This window comes from Rhopalosiphum padi, chromosome 2, assembly GCF_020882245.1.
Source record: "Rhopalosiphum padi isolate XX-2018 chromosome 2, ASM2088224v1, whole genome shotgun sequence".
In the NCBI taxonomy this organism is placed as follows: Eukaryota; Metazoa; Arthropoda; class Insecta; order Hemiptera; family Aphididae; genus Rhopalosiphum; species Rhopalosiphum padi.
Window position 1 is genome coordinate 62,195,479 of NC_083598.1, and position 22,918 is coordinate 62,218,396.

At 28.4% G+C, this 22,918-nt stretch overlaps 3 protein-coding genes across 9 annotated transcripts; all 3 read left to right on the top strand.

Annotated features, from left to right (window-relative positions):
* The first annotated feature begins 6,367 nt into the window (after window positions 1-6,367).
* Window positions 6,368-11,610, top strand: LOC132922401 (uncharacterized). 6 transcript variants are annotated; one of them, XM_060985899.1, is made up of 5 exons: window positions 6,368-7,140; window positions 7,394-7,598; window positions 7,726-7,931; window positions 8,058-8,251; window positions 10,036-11,609. In XM_060985899.1, exon 5 carries the CDS (start codon window positions 10,108-10,110, stop codon window positions 11,320-11,322), a length of 1,215 nt encoding a protein of 404 aa, XP_060841882.1. In that variant the 5' UTR covers window positions 6,368-7,140; window positions 7,394-7,598; window positions 7,726-7,931; window positions 8,058-8,251; window positions 10,036-10,107; the 3' UTR covers window positions 11,323-11,609. The 6 variants fall into 6 exon arrangements, with proteins under 6 accessions (XP_060841882.1, XP_060841881.1, XP_060841884.1 ...); XM_060985898.1 differs by having other exon boundaries at window positions 6,368-7,598; XM_060985901.1 differs by lacking the exons at window positions 6,368-7,140; window positions 7,394-7,598; window positions 7,726-7,931; window positions 8,058-8,251 and adding an exon at window positions 8,353-9,228.
* A 1,401-nt stretch (window positions 11,611-13,011) lies between these two features.
* Window positions 13,012-15,749, top strand: LOC132922003 (vacuolar protein sorting-associated protein 52 homolog). The gene has a single exon (XM_060985300.1). It carries the CDS (start codon window positions 13,463-13,465, stop codon window positions 15,395-15,397), a length of 1,935 nt encoding a protein of 644 aa, XP_060841283.1. The 5' UTR covers window positions 13,012-13,462; the 3' UTR covers window positions 15,398-15,749.
* A 1,320-nt stretch (window positions 15,750-17,069) lies between these two features.
* LOC132922483 (nitric oxide synthase-interacting protein homolog) lies at window positions 17,070-19,125 on the top strand. Of its 2 annotated transcripts, none has more exons than XM_060986036.1 (6): window positions 17,070-17,349; window positions 17,426-17,610; window positions 17,692-18,037; window positions 18,465-18,652; window positions 18,723-18,831; window positions 18,908-19,125. In XM_060986036.1, the coding sequence occupies exons 2-6, from the start codon at window positions 17,435-17,437 to the stop codon at window positions 18,977-18,979; spliced, it is 891 nt and encodes a 296-aa protein (XP_060842019.1). In that variant the 5' UTR covers window positions 17,070-17,349; window positions 17,426-17,434; the 3' UTR covers window positions 18,980-19,125. The 2 variants fall into 2 exon arrangements, with proteins under 2 accessions (XP_060842019.1, XP_060842018.1); XM_060986035.1 differs by having other exon boundaries at window positions 17,070-17,289.
* The last annotated feature ends 3,793 nt before the right edge of the window (window positions 19,126-22,918 follow it).

The following is a 22,918-nucleotide window of genomic DNA, read 5'->3' on the forward strand; positions in this document are numbered from 1 at the left end:
CGGTGTAGAAAAACTGTCCGAACCGACACTGATTTCAACCACGGTGTGACCTATAATTCAGTTATATACAGTGGATGTAAACATACGCTGTCGCGGGAGGAACAGGATCCAGACGGTTATCGGTATAAATCGACGAGATAGGTCACCGAGCCAATAGACAATAATATATATCCGTACTGGACAGCGGCGCGTATAGAACAGTGCAATCGTAGTCGCTGCAGTTGCAATCGCTGGCTGTATTCCGGATGGTCAGGTATTTCCGGCGTGAATGTATTTGGTTTCCGCTCTGAAGCCGGATGGTCGACTACGGAGAAGGGGATAGATCAACGGAGCGTGGAAGACGACGGAACCCAGCGCAGCCGTTATGATGAGAACAGTGTAGATGCTTCCTCGGCATTGGTCGTGGATGCAGTTGTCGCAGTGCTCGAACTCGTTGAGCTCCAGATGAGTTTGTTCATGAATATTTGCGACAGTTTCCGTTGAAGCTCACATTGTATATATGTCATCCATTCACGTAATCACCGCCGTCTGTCCTCGATTGACATAGTCGTCATTAGTCAGTAGACGATGCGACAGTAGGTAAACGCTCGAGCCCATCGCCGTCACCACCTGTCTGTCGTCCCTGTCCAATACGAGGAGCGTGTGTCTAGACTAGACAACGGCAATTGCGTATGTTATAGTACATGATAATTGTAGAATACAGTAATCATAATTGTTTTAATTAAACTTTCATGAAAATATATATAGCGTCTATTTTAGATTTTTTTATGATTATTTAAGTACCCTGTAAGATTTTTACATCATATTATTTTTAATATATTCAATATTTAACCTATACAGTGCTAAAATCGAATTAGGCCCTGCATACAATACCCGGACAATGTTAACATATTCCAACTTTGCCCTTGAAAATCGGACTTCTTACTTGTTACAATATTAATAAATATTGGAATTGTACATGATTGCCCGGGAAAAGTGTACCTTTTCTGGAATCAAGCGGGCAAAGTAATTTAAATACAGAGCGCTGCACAAATTTATATCGAATAGCTTTTATACATAACAATAACACTAGAAAGCTATACTTGGATATTTTATTCGTACGAGACACTCGTAACCGGTAATAATATGAACCGATCCATAATCTTAACAATAATGGGAACACATAATACTATGTATACTGCATGAACACTATTGCTATTCACGATATGCAAAGAGGTGTTTATCCAAGCTAATGAGGTACCACCAGTACAAATTTCTTTAAAGATGAAGTGGCAAAAAAAGTTCTAAATTGGGTTGTCACGACTCAATAGTATGCTAGGTGTACTTGCAATACATTATGTGCCACCAACTGGTGTAAGTGTAAAAAATCTGGTCGACTTTGCAACTCAAAGTACCACAATAGTGATGTATGTAATAATAAATTAAGTAAAATTATCTCTATGTGCTTAACATTATTTTCAAGTAATAATTAACTATAATGATTATATTTTAATACTAAAAAGTATTCATTTTAATCATTTCAAACCACTTTTAGATAATAATATTAACTCTTCAGGAGTATGAACCTAACTGAATACCTAATAGATTTAAAACTAATACTTGAAGCGTCTATTTTAGATTTTTTTAAGATTATTTAAGTTTAAGTTTTAATATATTTAATATTTAACCTACTGTGGTCTAACAAAATTAGGTACTGTATACAATGCCCGGACAATGTTAAATTATTCCAAATTTGTCTTTGAAAATCGGGCGAAATGCACAACAACTGGGCACTATGCGCAATGCCCGACTTCTTACTTTGCCTGTAACATAAATACATAAATAATTGCGGCCTGGGGAGGGGGATTGTTGATTTTTTGACCATTTTGCAAATTGCTGGCCATGAGTCCCATTGAACTGCTGCTATACAGTGCTAAACTTTTTAAAACCTATTTCTGGTTGTATATTTTTCTCATACTACTTCTCAACTAATAACTATAGTAACTATATATCTCTTGCAATAAGCTTTGAAAATATTTAAACGATTTTAAAAGTCGTTAATTTTTAACAATTGATTTATATACTCAAAAATTAAAAAAACAGTAATTCATTGTGTAAATATGATTTTTAATTTTTTTATACTTTAATAACAAATCAAGGTATGTGCCAATAATACGTGTTTTAAACGTCTACGCGTGTATACCCGATACGTATAATAATTATGAAAATGAGTAAAAATGGTTTTGCGGACTAATTTGTATTAGCTACAGTTCAGGAAAATTCTGCTTAGATCGAGCCATCAGTGACGACTTAATATGAACTAAAATTATATTATATTGCAGAATTTATCCATATTATGTGTGTGAAGCAAAGCATTGTATCTTATGTACCTATATTAATATATAATTCGATAAAACGGTATTTTACTAAATATGTAACTGCTAATTTTATTTTCATTGTTTCCGTAAACTATATAAATGTATTAGTTAAAACTAAGAAATCTTAAATTTTTTTTTACTATAATAATATTAATACAGTCATCAGTAATCTTATACAATTTCTATTTCTATTTAGATCCAACGCATAAAACATTAAAATATTCATATTATGACAACGTATAACGGAATTTTTATTTTATTAATTAACAACAAAGAAAACGTTTAATTTTGTATTCAATTTTGTAAATTTGTATGTTATAGAAATTCACTGCCAATTTCAAGTCGATCTTACAAATTAATCATAAAGAATGTTGAAGACGTTCGGTGGTATCCGTTCAAGGATTCGGTTCGGTTGATCGTACTGGCCAAGAACTCAGCCCTTTGACATTATCCAATTATTCGACGGGTTTTCTACGAATAGTATTCGTGAACGATGTGCATAGTACATGAATCATCCTCGAAAACGAGGAGTCTTTCACAGTCATATTTGTGACGAATAGAATCTACGAAACGACCAGAATCCCCAAACAATAAGGTAATAAGCTTACGGACATAAAATCGACGGACATGACAGGATAAGCCTCTACACGACCCGACTGTGTGTAAAATTTAAAATTCATTATAAAACTTTACTATTTTTAACATATCTAGTCTTATTATTTAATAAAACGTAACAATGTCATCTTTGACGTTTGCGGTGGCTATTCTCTTTATACCTATACCCATGTATAATGCGTAGGTACAGCGAGATTGTTAGATTTCTATGTTTCTAATAAGTACAAAATACCATGGAAGTATAAAAATAGTTGAAATATTAATCCCGTTTTATTTATTAAAACCATCATAAGTTGATTTTAATTTTCACACGTCTTTGTCAAAGTTGAAGAAATTTATACGATATACCCATGTGGCTTATACATTTTTAGTAAAAATAAAATATCTTTTACATAAATATCGTTTAATCAACAATAATTAAGTATAGAAACGAAATGAATATTTATTAACAGATTTATCATTATTTAGGTTAACATTACAACGAGTTAACCGTGGTCCGTGAGGATGAATGGATGATCCGAAGGAAAGTGCAACGGGAAAACATTATAAGAATTTCTTATAGAATTGAATTTGAGACGTCACAAATAGCGTTATAAAAGTGAAAACTTTATGATGAAGCTTGAGATAATACCTGTATAATATTCATATTTATTCCATTATAATAATTGTGCAATGTTATACATAGCAGTTTAAAAATTATCATTTTAATTTTTTCGTTAATGTATAACGAATATTAATAGAGGTGATTATTTAAAATTAATAAGTTAATAGGAACACTTCAAAATCATAGGAGTTTTATTTATAAATTCAATGATTTGTGAATGAGTTATTATACATTAAATTAAATATAGATCAATCACTGCTTAACGTGGTAATACATAATATGTTGAAAGTAAGGAAAATATTCAATTGTTTTGAGAATAATATAATTTAGTTTATTTGATAAAATACTTTATGCACATGTAATAGTGCATATTACAATTCATGTTAGTTGCATATTATACACAGATTAATCAATTAGTGATTTTAGCACTATTTGTACAACTTAAAAATAATTTACAGAATATGCAGACCATAACCGACGGGGCGATTATTATCCTGTATCAGAACCGGTGCGGTGATTGACTTTCTGTATTTTCAAATCAACTATATCTTTAACGAATGATGCCTGTATTTAAAGCTAAAATGATCAAATAATATAAATATAATAATAACATACATTATAATATGAAACTCATTTCTCTGCTTGTCCGGTGCATTATACAGACAATTTCACTACATTTATGCGTAGAGCAACACATTAATGATAATAATATAATATTACAATGTCTAATCGACAGTGTTTTAACATGTTAAATTGCTAACTGCACTTAAACTTGACACTCGATGTAGTATACCGTTAGTCGAGAACATAATAATATATAGCTGAATTGATATTTTTTGTTAAAAGTCTTTTGAATGTTAAGTATTATAGGTACTAATTATGTTCTTTTTTGTTTGATAATTATTATCGTTTTAAAGTTTTATAAGTATTGAAAAAATAAATGATAATATTATACATAACTAAAAATTAGTTAGTGTTGATTGAGTGACGAGTGTATTGGTACACTTAAAATCATATTATATCGTTTTAGTGCGTAAAATGTGTAGCCGCCCAACAATTCGCTATTCGTCTTTGTATGTAATTTGCAATATTTGCATTGCCATCATATAATATATTATACTGGTCGTCTGTGCATCGACCTCGTGTGTTATCGTCGAACAGGACGACTGCAACATGGAGAAAATGCTGCAATAAGTCAGTGGCGTCATTCAATTTTTTTTTTTACTACGCATGGCGTATAAAGCAGGCCGTTTTAAGCGCAAAATACTATCAATTTTTCAGGCCAATCAATTAATAAAGTGGTTCTAATTACTACAATATTGGGTTTTAAATAAGCAAATTCATACCCTGCACGGTACAAATGACGCCACTGCAATAAGTAAGCTTATTATGTCGGTATAAGTCAACTACGCACTTTATTCGGCCACCCAAAGACTTTTGCGGCATGGTGGTCAGGGCCGTCGTTACGATTTGCAAGGCCTTAGGCAATATCTAAATTACGAAATGTGCGGCCCTTTAATTTATTGTAGGATAAAACCAATAAAATTTCCTATCAATAATAGTAATAATACTATGGAAATCAAAAGCGTGAATAGAGTTTAACATTTAAGGAGCATAGCCCTCTGACTATTTACCTACGTCTATATGACCAAAAATGTGTAATTATACCTAATATCTCTGTAGAATTAAATCCAACAAATGATTACTCAAAGTTGATTATGTTAAGTCAGTTAGGACATCTTCTTTCATGTATGTATAAAAAAAATAATTTATATTATAATAAACAAATATAAAAAGTATATATAAAGCTATTCTATAGCTAATAGCTATTAATATCTATGTGCATACAGCACGGCGTATTGCCGTACTGGTTAGCGATAATATTATTATGTTATCTTGACGTGGCACTGGAAGGAGTGTGAGCGGTAGGCCAAAAGACGTCTACAACGATAATAATAAACTGAAAAATATAATGATTTAGATGGGTACTGCATTAAAATTAAATACACTACAATACCCAATATAAATTAAAACCCGACAGCATAATATTTTTCATCATACAAATTACAAATATACATTATACATATTATAATCATTGCATTAAAAAAATAATAAAATTCAAAGCTAAAAAATGTATTATTATGAATAATATTTTGTTATGAAGTGCGAATTGCGAGGCCCCTACAAGCGCGAGGCCCTAGGCACATGCCAGCGCTGCCTACCCTTAACGACGGCCCTGATGGTGGTTATAGCTGTGAAAACGCGGTTAAAGACGCCGCCCGACTACAGTAAGTACCAAATATTACGGTGATAGTGGCACGGCTGCAGGCACGTTACGGCGGCGGCGAAAATTTTTCACAGGTCAGCGTTGCAGTGGTCAACAGGAATCCCAATCAAATTACCGGCCGATGAGGCCACAGCCACAGTCAGGATATTTATAATAATACGAGTATAATATATATATATATATGGATATCGTTCAATACCATCGTGCCACCGCAATTTGACATCGTCACTGAAAGACTCAAAAACCTGCTGACCATTGGTCGTGAGTTTCCGTAATCCCATATCACACGATATTTGATTTATTTGTATTTGTTTTACTTTTAAAATATATCTTGGTGAGATGTCTCCTACGTCCTACACCGACATTGTATTTTTTTACGATCTCAAAATACCTTTTGCGATTTGGATCGGCTTCTTTATCGGTCACTGTATTATTTTTATGCGTCCCCGATTGCGTTCGGCCGTTCGTCAGCCTCCGCTCGCGTTGCGACGCGTAAAACGTCGTACACCACCAGGCCTTTTTTATATTGACGTGCGTCCGAGTGTGCCACCACTTCGCGGCAACCTACTCGGTGTTAAACGCTTCAGTACGTTTTTAATATTTTTATCTTTGTTGTCCGACTTTTTCGCCGGTTGTTCCATCGCCGCACGCCACATTCTCTGTCGCTTGTCGTTACCTTTGTACGCGCAATGCGACGTTTCGTCTCCATCAATCAGTCGGTCATATTGTTCAGTAACGATTAATTGTCGTAAATGAGTAACGATTGCCATAACTGCTGTATTGCTGTCATCGAGACAGCATCGCTTTCCACTCCGATACCGCTGGCCATCATCGTCGTCGGGCCGCTCGATTGTAAAAGGCGGGTATCGTTCGGCTGTCCGTCATGCACAAGAGTCTAACGCGTCTATATATACGAGCGTGCGACACCCGTGAACTCGTCACACGACGGGGTGCCGGAGAACGTATACGTTGGTGATTTTTCGCCAAACTCCGTAGTGCCTCCTCCTTTTCGTACTCCCGATCCTGCATCGCCGCAGTCGCCATAATATGCGATGGTTTCACCTGAGAACCACAATTTTACGTATGTCGTCGGTTCGCCAACAGTGACATTGTATATCTTTGTGTAATTCCACGCTGTTTACGTTAACGCTGCCAAGATGCCGGCCGTTGCTATATCAATCACCATAATATATACGTATAACTGATTACAATATTATACAAAATAGTTAATATGATACCGCGGCATTTTATATAGATAATTTAGCAGCACCTCTGTAGTGAGCACATACAATATTATTATTATTATTATTTAAAGTATTATACTTATTATTGTCTATACACTATATACACGATTTTTATTGTTTAATATAAACATATCTTGTTATTTACATTTTATTTGACAACCTACAGTAGAATAATAATTAAAAGTAAACAATACATTATTTCAAATTTTTATTGGTGTTTGGATGAAGTATAAACTAGATGTGATATCGTTTTTCGCCTACAAATCCAAATATACGTCTTTTTCAGGGGGAACGGTATTTGCGATTATTCTAAAAACGATGTAGCGTGCTCAAGGCACCGTTTGCACTTCTTTTCATATCAATAAAGTCACGAAAATCTAAAAATTTAATACCTAACGCATTGATAACCGTTTTTTTGAAAAAAAGTCGTATGCCAATTTTCGAGGTGAAGGATGTATTTTTGAACTCCGAAACTTTACACGCGTCGTTAGGTATGTAGCCAAAACATTTATGCTCGAAAAAACACTAAATAATCAATAATTTTTTTTTATTATTACTAAGGCCCCTGTAGTTTTTAATCGTTTTTCACCTAAAAATCCAAATATACGTCTTTTTCAGTGGGAACGGTATTCGCGATTATTCTAAAAACGTTGTAGCGTGCTCAAGACACCGTCTGCATTTCTTTTCATATCAATAAAGTCACGAAAATCCAAAAATTGTATACCTAACGATACTGAAAACTGTTTTTTTGAAAAAAAGTCGTATGCCAGTTTTCGAGATGAAGGATGTATTTTTGAACTCCGAAACTTTACACGCGTCATTAGGTATGTAGGCAAAACATTTTATGCGCGAAAAAACACTAAATAATCAATAATTATTTTTTTATTATTACGGCCCCTTACGCTTTTTGTCGTTTTTCACCTACAAATCCAAAAATACGTCTTTTTCAGGGGAACAGTATTCGCGATTATTCTAAAATCGTTGTAACGTGCTCAAGACACCGTCTGCATTTCTTTTCATATCAATAAAATCACGAAAATCCAATTTAGTGTATTTGGCATTTGCTATTGCATAATAGCTCAGCTGAGATTTCAGTTTATCGGCCAATTGGCAATGGCCCAGTAAATTTACGTTGTGACACCAGGTAAATAATAAATATAGGAATTAGGAATTCTACAAATAAATTTTTAATCGTTAGATATTTTATTCAGTACCTACGTTGGTATATAAATTACAATGTAAACTTTACATGATCATGATATAAATTACATCATAGAAGATGTGGTCTTAATGGTCTTAGCTCTTATAGTTAAGAGGATTCGATCTCGTGATTTTTTGTTTTTGTCTAATGCTGATTAACGTATGCGTGACATAGGATTTTAGACGGATCCAATGCCAATCATACCAATTGATCCAATGAAGCAATAAGTATTCTAAAAACAGATTTGATTTTGTCGTCGAGTCTACTTGAAATTGACCTTCCCAGATTTTGGACTTTTTGATTTTAACTTCTTCAAAAATTGAAATACGACAATTTTTAATTACTCTTTTTTAACATAATTTTTTTAGTAATTTGGAGGAAAATATCTTAGATATTAGATCTTAGATATATATATCTTAGATGTTAGAAAGTATCTTCCAAATAGACTTGACGGCAAATTCAAATTGTTTTCAGAATTTTTATCGCTTCATTAGATGAATTGGTATGTTTGCAACACGATTAAAGATATACTGGTTACACAACTGTTATATAAAATAATACGAATTTGTGGCTCCTTCCGTTATGTCACGATAAGGCTTCCAACTAATGTATGTAGAATTAATGCTTGGCGATTCTAGCGGAAACGTACGATAACTAACAGTTATCATATATTCAATATTATCTTTAATCGTGATAAAAACTAGTATAAGGTCTATGATAATAACCACGGCTTTAGATATCTAAAGCCGTGATAATAACTGTAAAATAATAAAATATAAATAAGTATTCTAAAATTGTATTTGTCATAGGCCACAGCTTATAAATTAAACTTACCAACATAGTACGTAATCACATATGATTAATATATAACGGTCTTAAACGCTTAACAGATTTAAGTATGTCATCAGAAGTAAGTAATAGTCAGTATTTAAATTTTAGTACCTATTTTTTATTATTAGCTACCTTGTATAAATTGACTTTATAAAACCATTAAAAATTAAGAATTTTTATAATTTATTCCTCGATTTATTCTTAATAGGACCCCATACCCGCATGAGTTGTCTCTGTCTTACTAACGTACATCATAACAAATTTTTGTTCAGCAGAATACATTTTGTGATGTCAGCTTTAATATTAGAGTAAATTTACCTAATATCAAATTTAAAGATAAGAATATTATCTAGGCAATGACATATGCTTTTATTTTTTAATGATATTATTATTTTAAAGTGAGTTACAGCTATGCAAAATATTACAACTTTAAAATATCCATACTTAGATCAAATCAATAAAATGAATGAATATGATCAATAAAATCATATGTCATTGTCTAGATAATATTCTTAACTTTAAATTTGATAATAGGTAAATTAACTCTAATATAAAAGCTAACATCACAAAATGTATTCTACTGAACGAAAATTTGTTTTGATGTACGTTAGTAAGTCAGAGACAACAAATGCGGGTATGGCGTCCTCTTAATATAATATAGGTACTTATAGACTTATTATTAAGTTCTACTGTAGTCTGTAAGTGACCTCTTAAAATTAATTTTTATTTTCATTATTATCAGATAATGATTTAGGTATAACTTAAATATAATTAGGTAACTAATTTTTTAGGTGCTGAAGATATTTAAGTTGTTAGTTCACAAATTTTACTCTGTAAATTGCTATTTATGTATATTAATATTTGAATTTAATATTATGCATAATATTATGTTTCAGAATGTGGTAGATCAACTATGCAATAAACAAATCAATGTTATAAATGAAGACAAACTTCCAGAAAGTTGCAAAATGTCACTTTTAGATAATGAACACTCTTCTGAAAATATAAACTGTGCTGATAAATTAAATTTGACTAATACTCAAGAAAAAAATAATTTTAAAACATCTGCTATGTTAACAAGTATAGATAATAACAAAATAACTAATACAGTACATGACTCAAATCAATTAAATCAAGAAGAGTGTAAATTTTTAATAGATAAAATAAATTCTAATGAATCTAATTTGAATAGTCAAGATGAAAACTTATTATTAGAATTGGTGAAAAGAATGAACGAAAATGTTAGTTCAGAAGTATTAGAAATAGATACCCAACAATTTATGGAATTAAATTTATGCAAAGCTGTCCAACAACTAAATGAAATTTCACCATCAATAAATTTAGATAGTACTAAGACACACACTATTAAACAAATAGATTTAGAAAATTCAACTGTAATTCCAGTGCTACCTTTGATTAATGAATTAATAAATTCGGAAACAAAAAACAATAATTCAATTATTGTTGATGATTCAAAGAAATCAGAAAAGTTTAATCATCCATCTTCTAAAACTGATCCTGAATTTCCTATTCAAGATCAATATGTTGAATTTCCGGATGAAGACCAAGATGCAGAAATAATTGCATTTCGAGCTATGTGTGAGGCAATGTTAAAAATTGGAACGATCGATAACAATATAAAAGATGATAATAAGATAATTGTGAGTTGTTTCAATAGTATGGAATATGAACCGAGTACATCTAAATTAAATTCTAGTGCTTATGATATTTCAAAACATTTAAAACGAAAAAGACATCAAATCAATAATTTAAAGATCTATTCATCGGATGATAGTTATAGTTCACCTGAATATTCAAATGAACTTTCACCAAAACGATATAAATATAAAAGCAAAAAAACAAAAAGTATTTTTTTACAGAATAATTTAAAAATTAATTCTAAATGTGACTCAGCTACAACTATAATTCAACCAGAAAATGTAGAGAAAATCAAATTATCTAATTTAACATATGAAGATAAAGAGCTTAATTGTATGATAACTAAAAATCTACTGCCAAAAGTTCAAAATGATTTGAAGTGCAAAAAAATAAATGATGATTCATTGAAACAAAACAATTTTTTAAAAGAAAATCAGACAATATTTTATTATTCACCTGCTGGAAAAGTGCACAATGATATGTTAAATTTTATTAAAAACAAAGATTGTCATTCAATTCAATGATTTATATATATTATCTAGAAATTATTACTTTATAAGTTAATTTTTATTTATTAATATATTATTGTTACAAATTATATAATTATAAAGTTAATAAGTAATAATAGAAAAAAATATTAACTGAATATAAAACATATTCACTTTTTTTTTTAATTTACTGCATTAATTATTATAATCTGATTTTAACATTGACGTGCTTCAGATTACAATCATGAATTCATGATTATTAAATGATACCATTCAATTTTTATAAGTTTGATTTAATAATGATATACTTTTTTTGTACCTAATTTTTATTATGATTGGTTTCTATGTTTATTGCAGACATAATATTATATGTATTATATATGTATTTATTTTAATTTTATGGTTTTTTCGATACGATCACTACAGGGTTAAAAAGAAATTTATTAATTGTTAGTAAAATAATGAACTTTGAAGAAATTAATAAATAATAATGATTTAAAAAAACCTGAGAATCTCGAAAGTCTTATATGCCCGGGGACCAAATGTCCAATAACTCTCTGGGACGAAACGTCCTATCTTAATAATTGCCGGGGACGAAACGTCCGCGATTCTCACTACAGATATATAAAAATACAAGCATATAGATTAGATTAATTTTTCATATAATCCGTGATATTATTTATAAATTATTATATAGGTTTTCCGTATTACGTATAAAACTATAGACCATGAATGGCATAAATGTATTCCTGGGCCGGAATAAGATGACCAGTTGCGCACTATGGGCGTAGTTCTAAAGTTTAGACTAAACAACTATTTCAGGGGCGGTGGGACGCACAAGGACAAGGTACGATTGTACGAACATTTCTTTACAGTCGCTACTCGCTACTATAGAGAAGTGGTCTGCAACCGACGGCCCGTGCAGGCATGTATACGCCCGCTTTAAATTCTAGAAAGACAATTTTTAATAAAAAATAAAGACAAATTTTTTTTTATACCTAAATTTTATTATTTTAAAGTTTTTTTATAGTAAATAATTTAAGAATATAAAATTTTTATTTTTATCCGGCCCGTAAACTTTTTAGTTTGTGAATGTGGCCTCAAAGTCCAAAAAGGTTGCCGTCTTGGCGACTGCCGAAGTGCCGACCACTGCTATAGAGTATTGAGTACAGACTACAGACTACAGACTATGCCGACTATACAGATTACATAACAATCTAAAACCAGCTGCGCGAAAACAGACATAAATACCTCCGCCGATTACTGATTAGTTTTACCGTGCTAGTGTGGTACACCACACTGGTACAGTCGGTACAGATCATATTGATCATAAAGTATAGATATGGGGTCCCTAATTAATATTTTTGAAGGGCCACATTAGGGATCTGAAAAATTTTCACGGGCCATCAAAATTCTAAGTACATATTTACATTATTTAAAAACTAATAATATTTTACAAAAATAATAATTTACAATAATAACACATATAATGTTGTCGTAATAATGTGTTATTTATTATGTTTGCGGACCGCCATTTGGTGACCCATGCCCCGTGGTATAGAATATAGATGAAGATGGACCTCTAAGTCGTACCGCATTTTCAAAATAATTATTCTGTAATCTGTTGTACACTGATACTATCAGTTATCACAGATAATAACTTAAAAAGAAGATAATAAAAAAATTAAATTTTATTATCTGTGTAGTGTGCTTAAATCAATCACAACAGCTGTGCTACTGTCACAGCATAATTATTATTAAATGGGAATAATTTTCATATAATCTTTGCCACTGTGCTACCAGTGCTACTGTAGTATACTATATGATAGGATGTAGTATTGTACTTATCATCGGTTCGGTACGACTACAGTACGATAACACGACGTTACTCATTACTGTATAGATCCACGTATATAAATAGTATATTGTTCTATGCTTTGCTTTTAGGTATTTACTATTTAGTATTTGTTATTGAAAACTAAATTACATTGTACGATTTGTACGTGAAATTCTTTAATACATTTTAAACTTATTATTACAATCTAAATCCCTTGTCATATCATTAATTCATACTTATTATTAATTTCTTTTTACATAATGTGTGTTTACGATTGAAATGATTGAATTATATTATCATTACGTTTTTTAATTTTTTAAATTTCGTGCTTACATTGAAATGGACAAGAAATTCATTGAGTTGGATGACAATGTGCTGGATCAAATTCTCAAATCGGAAACCGATTTACGTAATTATTCTCAACAAGTAGAATCTGATTTGAAATATCACGAAAATCTCGATGTAGAAAAATATATTAAGTCTGGAGATCAAATAGTGACATTACATAAACATTTGAATCACTGTGAAAATGTATTGGAACACACAGAATCAGTATTATATACTTTTCAAGAGGAATTGCAAAATATAACAAATGAAATTACTAGATTACAGCAGAGATCAATATTTATGGCTCAACAACTATGTAATAGACAGTCTTTTAAAGGGCTCATGCATCAATTTATAGAAGATGTAATTGTATCTGAAACACTCATATCAGCCATAACTACATGTTCAGTGACAGATGAAAAGTTTTCAACACATTTGTCTGTACTAAACTACAAAATATTGTTTGTTGATGAACAGAATTTCAAAGATGTAAAATCACAAAACGATGTGAAAGATGTGTATGAAAAATTGAAAATTACTGCTACATCAAAAATTAGGCATTTCATTATGGAACAGATAAATAAATTTAAAAAACCTACTACAAATTATCATATACCACAAAACACTTTATTTGAATATAAATTTCTGTTTGAGTTCTTGCTAAATCATGATTCAATATCTGCTCAAGAAATATATAATGACTATGTTGATGCTTTGAGTAAAGTTTATTTTACTTATTTTAAATCATACTTGAGTTATTTACAGAAGTTACAATTTGAAGAAGCCGCTACAAAGGATGATCTGTTGGCAGTGGAAGATCCAACGTCACGTACCCTTTTTCAAAAATCAATTAAAAAAAATACTGTTTTTACTATTGGAAACAGAGCATCTGTACTTAATGAAATTGACAATTCAATTATTATACCACATCAAAATAATTTGACCAATTTATCATTTGAGGCCATATTTAGATCAGTCCAGTATGCTCTTGTAGATAATGCTTGTAGAGAATATAAATTTGATTGTGAGTTTTTTAAAGTAGATCAACCTACTGCCCAGGGACTATTTTCTCAGATTATGGGTAAAACTCTAGGACTTTTAATTAAACATTTAGAACATTTTGTTGAAAACTGTTATGATGCATTAGCACTTTTTTTGTGTGGCCAGTTGAGTATGCGTTATCAAGCTCTTTGTCAAAATCGTTTAGTTCCCGTACTGGCTCAGTATTGGGATACAATTCTTGCAATGATTGGGACTAGATTTCGATTTATACTTAAACGACATATCCAAAGTGTTAAAGATTATGATATTTCCAAGTTTAATAAAGAAAAGAAGCCGCACTTTATTGTGAGACGATATGCTGAACTTGTATCAGCTATAGTTTCATTCAGTGAAAACAATAAATGTGAACCGGAATTAATTTGTAGCCTAACCGAAGAAGTTTTAACATTTGTTTTACGTCTTGCCACTATGTTTAAAACCCGTAAAGATCGTTTAATATTTTTGATTAATAATTATGATTTGGTATTAAGAATATTAATGGAACGTGTTAGAGATAGTACATTTGAAGTGGATAGATTTAAAGAAGAACTTTCAGCAAGAAGTAAAGATTATGTTGATGAAGTACTTCAAGTATATTTTGGCGGGATGATGAAGTTTGTTACAGATGCAGAGAATGGCCAAGATATTGATTCAGATTCAAGACAATTAGGATTGGCTAAGACATTTACATCTACCTGGAAGATGTCTTTAGAAGAAATAAATAAAGAAATATTACCTTCATTTCCTAATCTAACAACAGGTGCTTCTCTATTACAATTAGCATTTTCACAGTTAATTGATTATTATCATAAATTTCAAAAAGTTTTATTAGCTCCAAACAAAGCACAGTTACCTAATATACACGTGATAATGATAGAGATTAAGAAGTATAAAACTAATTATTAGCTTTTATAGTTTCTTAATTGCATAATAATATGTTAAAATTTTTAATATTTTAATATAATTTAATATAATAATATTATAATTTTTATTTTTAATAAATTGTACATTTTATTTTATTTTTTTATTGTTTTTTATGTTAGTTTGATAATGTATTTTATTATTTTATTTATTATAAAAGATTGTAAGCTGTATTTATTTTTATTGTATTTTCTCTGATATCATAGTAAAATTGTTGTTATACTTTTTGAATAATTATTTTAATGATTTTAATTTCTAAAACTATTTAAATCTTATATTAGTTACTGATATTCACCAAATAATTTGTTTATATGGAATATATTAATGTTCATAATAATTACAATGGTTTTTTTTTACTAAAAAATTCCATGAAGTTTTTTAAAAAGTCTATAGGTATTTAATTTTAAATTGTTATAGATAAAACGATTTCACAACACAAAATGCTTATATTTTTAGAATGCTCATATAGTTTTCAAAAAAATTGAAAATAAATGGTGAAATTAATAATTGTTATTAAATTTCAATTTTGAACATTTTGTCATTGATAAGTAATTTTTTAACATTTATTTAAAAGATTTTTCAGGTTTGTAACAAATTTGAGTTATTATTTACTTTTGTATTTATAGACTATATTTAATGTCGGAGTCATAGTATAACATACAAATATTAATATATTTTTATGTTATAATTGTAAAAGAAAGAGAAAATTGTTATTTTTAAATCATGATATTAATTTCAAAAAGTAGAAAAAGAAATCTTATTGACAAATTAAAAAATAACAATATTATATTATTTTATTTAATTAAAAAAGATTTTTTAAGTATTTAAAAAATTACTAAGTGTAAACGATCATTATCAAATTTATAATTTTACATCTTACTAAGCTTACTTACCAATGTTACCATATTATTGTTTGAAATTTGAATTTTAAATAGTCTTATTTATGTATTCCATTTTTATAATTACTAATTAATCCATTCATATTATATAGATCAATTAATAGACATACATTTTGTGTTTATCTCAATAATACACACAATACAGATACATCTAAAATATTAGCACCATAATATTATACACTTTAAGACTATCATAAATCGTGATACACACACACATATATATCTGTGGATACACATTAATGTTAATTATCTATATGTGTTTATTTATTAAAATAATAGTATAATATTTTTATCTTAAAGTTTTATAACACATAACTTGAATCTAGTATATGAGTCATATATACAAGCAATTGTAGCATATAAAATAAAAATCAATTCAGCTGAATGAAAATGTACAATATTGTATTTAGTATGTTAGTAAGATCAGAGATGGACACGAAGACAACAGATGATGGCGTTGATGGTTGTGTACTGCCGTACTGGTGTGAATAATGAAAAATAATTAAAGACAAATTATAAATCACACTGTTTGTTGTCGTATGGTATCATGATTCCAAATCCAAATCCAAATTTATAATATTCCATCTTTTTCTTCATAATATTATTGTTATTATTCTTATCATCATATCAAATACCTATTTTTTACAACTGTCAATGTGATAACAATTGTTTACCACCTTAACACATGAATGTGGTAACAATAAAAGTTATTGTATTTACTATTTTGCTAATCTTGATAATGTGATTTCATGTATAAAAATCAGAAGTTATTCAGATCAGATTCAGAATCAGAATATTCTGATATTGAATTACATCAATTTTGAATATTGAATTTATAGATGAACTACGATTGACGATAGATCTATTTGCTGTTATCTTGTGAATTTACGTTTAAAATTTAATAATATAACATAAACAATTGAATTGTATTTTTAATTTTAATAATTTTTAAACATTTTTGTATGAAAATCAAATCAAGTAATTCTATAATTATTCATCTGTTTATTAAATAATTCTATTTTAGTTTCTGTGAAATAAGTAATAATATTACTTATTCTACTTTTTTATTTTATTAAATGTCGTTTTTGAATTGACAAATGATGTACTTTTTCAGTCGATTAAAATGACAAGACATGCTAGAAATTGTACAGCAGGCGCTGTTTACACATATCATGAAAAACAAAAAGACGCTTCGCAGTCTGGTTATGGAACACAAAATGAACGTGTCGGTAAAGATTCCATTAAGAACTTCGACTGTTGTTCAATGACATTACAACCTTGCAGAACTCCAATTGTTTCGTGAGTTTAAATATTAGTGACAATTATTTGCCATAATAATTAAATTGTACTGTAATATTTATGTTTAATTTTATTATGTAGCCCTGAAGGTCATCTATTTGATAAAGAAGCTTTATTGCAATACATGATTACCAAAAAAAATGAGTACTGTCGGAAATTGAAGGAGTACGAAAAACAGAAACACAAGCAAGAAGAAGAATTAGCTGAATTAGGGAGAGCTGAACAGCAATCCAAAGTCAATGATTTTCTTAAAAGAGAAAGTATGGTGAAAAGACAAAATGATATTTACAAAATGAAATCTCAGAAACGATCAGAAAAAAATGTATCATCTATTTCAAACATGGTTAATGGTTTGGATAAGCATTTGCCAAGCTTTTGGGTACCATCGGAAACACCTGATGCTAATAAAGCGCCTATGCAAAAACCAGTAATTATTATAATATTACAATTTAGGTTACCACCAATTAATTTTAAATATGAAATACTATGGATTATAAAATTATTACTGAATATTACAGTAGATGCATATTGAGAGATAGCTCATTGATTTTATATGCATTTTACAATTAAATAGTTAATTATTTCAGGAAATTTTCTTTAATGTAATCCAGTTCAATATTTTGATTGAATACAATTAAATAAGTACTAATATCTTAATCAAAAAATTTTCATTTGTTGAACATAAAAAAACAAATAAATAATACAATTTTTTTTTAATATTAAAACTTGATTACATTATGCATAATTTATTATTTAAAAATAATAAATTTAAAAAAATTTTAATAATAATTTTTTCTCTTTTAAACAATATTTTGTAATTATTGGATTTTATTTGCATGTATTCTGTTTTGAAGGATAAAACTATTTATTGTCCAATGAGTGGCAAACCATTGAAATTAAAAAACTTTGTGGATGTGAAATGGACACTAGTAAATGATCCTAGTGATAAAAAATCATTGGCAGTTCGTGAAAATCGTTACATGTGTGCAGTAACTCATGACATATTAAGTAATGCTGTACCTGCAGCCGTTATTCGTACAACGTATAAATCAATCAATATATTTTAGTGTTCTTTAAATATAAAATTAACTTATTCTTTTGTTGGTTTCTAGTGGTCACGTGATTACTATGGAATGTTTTGAGAAGTTAATTAAAAAAGATTGGCTACATCCTTTGAATGGAGAAAAATTAACAGAAAAAGATATTATACCTTTACAAAGGGTAAGGAGTATAATTTATATTATATTAGTATATATTTTTTCTGTATTTTACTGATTTTTTAAAATTTATTTATTAGGGTGGAACAGGATATGCAACAACAAATGTGAATTTGGAAGGGAAAAATGCTAGACCAGTCTTACAAGCATAAAAACAATATGGAATTGAATATTTACAATTTAAAATTATAGTATTGGTTTACTATCTATATTTAAATAATACATTTAAGTTATCAATTGGACATGAATTAATGTAATATTATGAACTTTATAATTAAATATACAGTTTTTTTTAACATTTGATTATTTTAGTATACTTTGTTATATTCTGATAAGATTTAATAATAGTATGTACATAAATACATAATAAATAATAATATAGTTAATGGCATTCATTGTTGTATGTTAAAAAGGGGACGTATTCATGGAATGCTAATTTTGATTATTGATATTATATAATAAATATGTAAACAGCAAATGTGTTTCACTGCATATATACATATTAGTTACAAACACACTAATACTATCGTCTATCATCACTATCCAATAACACATTTGTATAAGTGGTAGTTTTTAATTTACTATGTTAAAAGTTAAAAAAAGCATGGCAGGTCCAAAGTAATTTTATTATGAAGATTGATTATAACCCTCAATGTAATACTGTATACAATAATATAATTGTTTTAATTTTTAATATTTTAAAATTATATATTATAAATTTTAGTTTATAATATTTAATAAATTAATAATACTGTATATTATTCAAAATTCTGATATTTTTCAAAGTTAATGTTCGATTGGTAGTAACTCTCTAAGTAGCAATTATATTATATTCATTAATTTAATTGTATATAATTCACAAAAATATTTTATTTTTAAAAAGGTATTGCTGTGCTGTACATTATGTGTCGAATGGGTCACTGAAATGGATGTGTTAAATTTGAATTAATGATATAATTTTATATGAAAAATGATTCTGAGAAAACAAAAATCTGTTAGCTTGTGTCATAAATGTTGATATAATTATATTAGTATTTAATTATTTTATATTTTGTATTAATACCATACTATATTATTGTTATTAATTTTTGAGTTAATACTACTTAACTGTAAAATAGGTGTTCCTGGTGTAAAAATAGGTAATATTTTAAAATTGATCTACATATTTTGAAAATGTCATTGCGTATAGGTAGTCAAATTTATAACATTTGGGTACGTAAAAGAAAGCTTTGAGTCCCCACAAAAAATGTTTTTGAATTATAAAAATTAATTAATATTGTTGTTCGTTATTAAAATAATATATAATTTTGTTCAAATTTGAACTTAAAATATTTATTCTATGTAAGAATAACTGAGGGGGAATCTTGTTAAGAGGACGTTATAACCACATGTGTTGTCTCTGTCTTACAATTGTAGATCTTAGCAAATTTTCGTTCATCAGAACACATTTTGTGATGTTAGCTTTAATATTAGAGTAAATTGACCTATTATCAAATTTAAAGGTAAGAATATTATCTAGGCAATGACATATGCTTTTAATGATATTATCATTTGAAAGTGAGTTATGAATATTTTAAAGTTGTAATATTTTACATAGCTATAACACTTTTATATGTGAATATCAATAAAGATATGACATTTTCTAGATAATATTCCTACCTTTAAAATTGATAATAGGTAAATTTACTCTAATATTAAAGCTAATATCACTAAATGTGTTCTACTGAACGAAAATTTGCTATGATCTACATTAGTAAGACAGAGAAAACACATGCGGGTATAACGTCCTCTTACTAACATGTATAAAAAATAAAATTTAAAGAAGTTTCAAATGATTATAAATTACTTAAATAGAGGTAAATACTTTGAAAATTGTATCACGAATAGAAAATAATCATATTTGGTGGTAATTTAAAATAGGTAGAAATTACCTTCAAAGTTTTTACTGCTCCAAAAGATAAAACAAATAATTAAAAAATTAATATTTTATTGCTCCACTCAGAATCTAACAGGTATTATTTTATTCTTCATTTAACAGCATTTATTTCAATTAAATTTATAAATGATCCATCTTGTCAACATTAAAAATTTAATCTACAATCCGAATAATCAAAATTATATAGTTTTTAAAAAATAGGTTAAAATTTAATAAATCTGAAGTGGGGTAAAATTATTTGAAATTTTATCAGATGTTTTTATAAATTGAGTTAAAATAAAATACTAAACCAATTAAGCATTCATATTTTGAGTAGGTAAGTACCTACTTAACTATATAATTATATAATTATTGTCATTTAGTAGGTAATTGAAAATTAAAAATTATTTTTCTCTTTGTATTTAGTGAATACATTTTAATGCGTGAAAATTAAAATACGGAAAAATATAATAAATAATAATTAACAAATAATACAATTTATTTAACTAGGTATATTATAATTATATACATATATATATTCATTAATTCACTTGTAAGTTGTAATATACTTATAAAGTCAATTGCATAGGTAGATATAGTTTGTAGTATATTATAGGTACCTACTTATACTGTTTTAATAATATCTACCTATCAATAATATTTTAAATAAGCTAAAAGTATTAATTATTATAATATTTTAAGATATCAGTATAGTAATATTTGAATACAGGGATGTCATCAATCAATGTCACTCATGCAGTCACGCAGGTAAAAATAATTTCACTCGCCTAAATTATATAAATGATAATCATCTAAACGAACTATATTTTTTTTGTTTACGGTAAGCTACTTAATACATGCATATATTTATAGTTCTAGGTTAATTTTTTTACATATTATATATTTAATAAGTGGAAAGATTTTATTAACCGTTTTTTTGAAACAGTGAATGAAAAAGAACTAATAAATATACGTAAAAATGTCAAATATGTAAACAAGGTGTACCTAAGGTAAATAAGTACTTACCTATAGTATTACACTTGTCACTTTACGTAATACACGATTCATGTTGGTTTTTTTGAATTCATATTTTGCTGTCAATGAATTTTAATAAAATGATAAGATGTTATGTGGTTTTATCGTTTCGTCTAGACATTTCTGTAATGACATTTAAGCGCATTAAACCTGCAATAACTCTTTCATATTTTTTTGATTAAGTCAAAATTCATAGTATGTATATTGTATACGACAGTAAAGAATTGACATAATATTATATTATTCAGTTACTATAATATAGACATGTAGTGTGGAAGTGGAATTATTAATGTAGGTATCTCATACGTATGTATAGTTTATACTTTATACATTGATGAACCTATTGAAACACTGACTTGTGTTCTTTTATTATGTCATGTTAGGTAAGTAAGCATTGAATTTGATTTGCAATGTTTATGTAAATAATATATTTAAAATAACTATACTTACTGTTATTTGAATTATTGAAGAATTATGTTTATGTAATATATACCCACATAGCCACATTATGTGTACCTATAATAATACAACTATACGGTTATACGAGTATATATATTTTTTTTATAGATAACCATGGGCTACAATTTACTTATATTATAGCTATTAGCTATTGTATACGGTTTTCATAATTTCAGTCGGTATATCGAATTATGTAGTTTGGAAGTGTTGAGAATTTTTAATAATCAAATAGATTGTGATTTGAGGTAACTGGTAAATAATAAAATGAATGATATCTTTTTAGTGCCACCTGATGAGATGATTGGAGACAGTGGCGTAGCTAAGGGGGGGGGGGCTAAAGGGACTATATCCCCCCCATTGGCCGTATTTTTATATTGTTTTGAAATATTTAAATTTAAATATGGAAATTGTCTTACAAATTTTAGTTATTTTAAATAATATATACGTTAACGGCAAATCAATGTTTGTGTTATCAGTAGTTTTGTATTGTTATTGTTTTTGATTTTCAATAACTCAAGTTAAAAGTATTTAGCCTCCCGGGCTCCCCCATAAAAAAATCCTGGCTATACCTCTGATTGGATACGTACATGACGATATATTATTATCTAAACAAAATTAAAACATATTTAAAGTTTGCATGATTTCTATTTATTTATTAAAAAATAAACAATGCATAAAATAT

What these genes read in the sequence shown, in the direction of transcription:
- LOC132922483 (XM_060986036.1), top strand. Translation starts at nt 17,435, where the DNA reads ATGACAAGACATGCTAGAAATTGTACAGCAGGCGCTGTTTACACATAT. An exon ending in TGCAGAACTCCAATTGTTTC is followed by an intron (nt 17,611 to 17,691) that starts GTGAGTTTAAAT and finishes TTTATTATGTAG; the next exon opens with CCCTGAAGGTCATCTATTTG. An exon ending in AAGCGCCTATGCAAAAACCA is followed by an intron (nt 18,038 to 18,464) that starts GTAATTATTATA and finishes TCTGTTTTGAAG; the next exon opens with GATAAAACTATTTATTGTCC.
- LOC132922003 (XM_060985300.1), top strand. Translation starts at nt 13,463, where the DNA reads ATGGACAAGAAATTCATTGAGTTGGATGACAATGTGCTGGATCAAATT.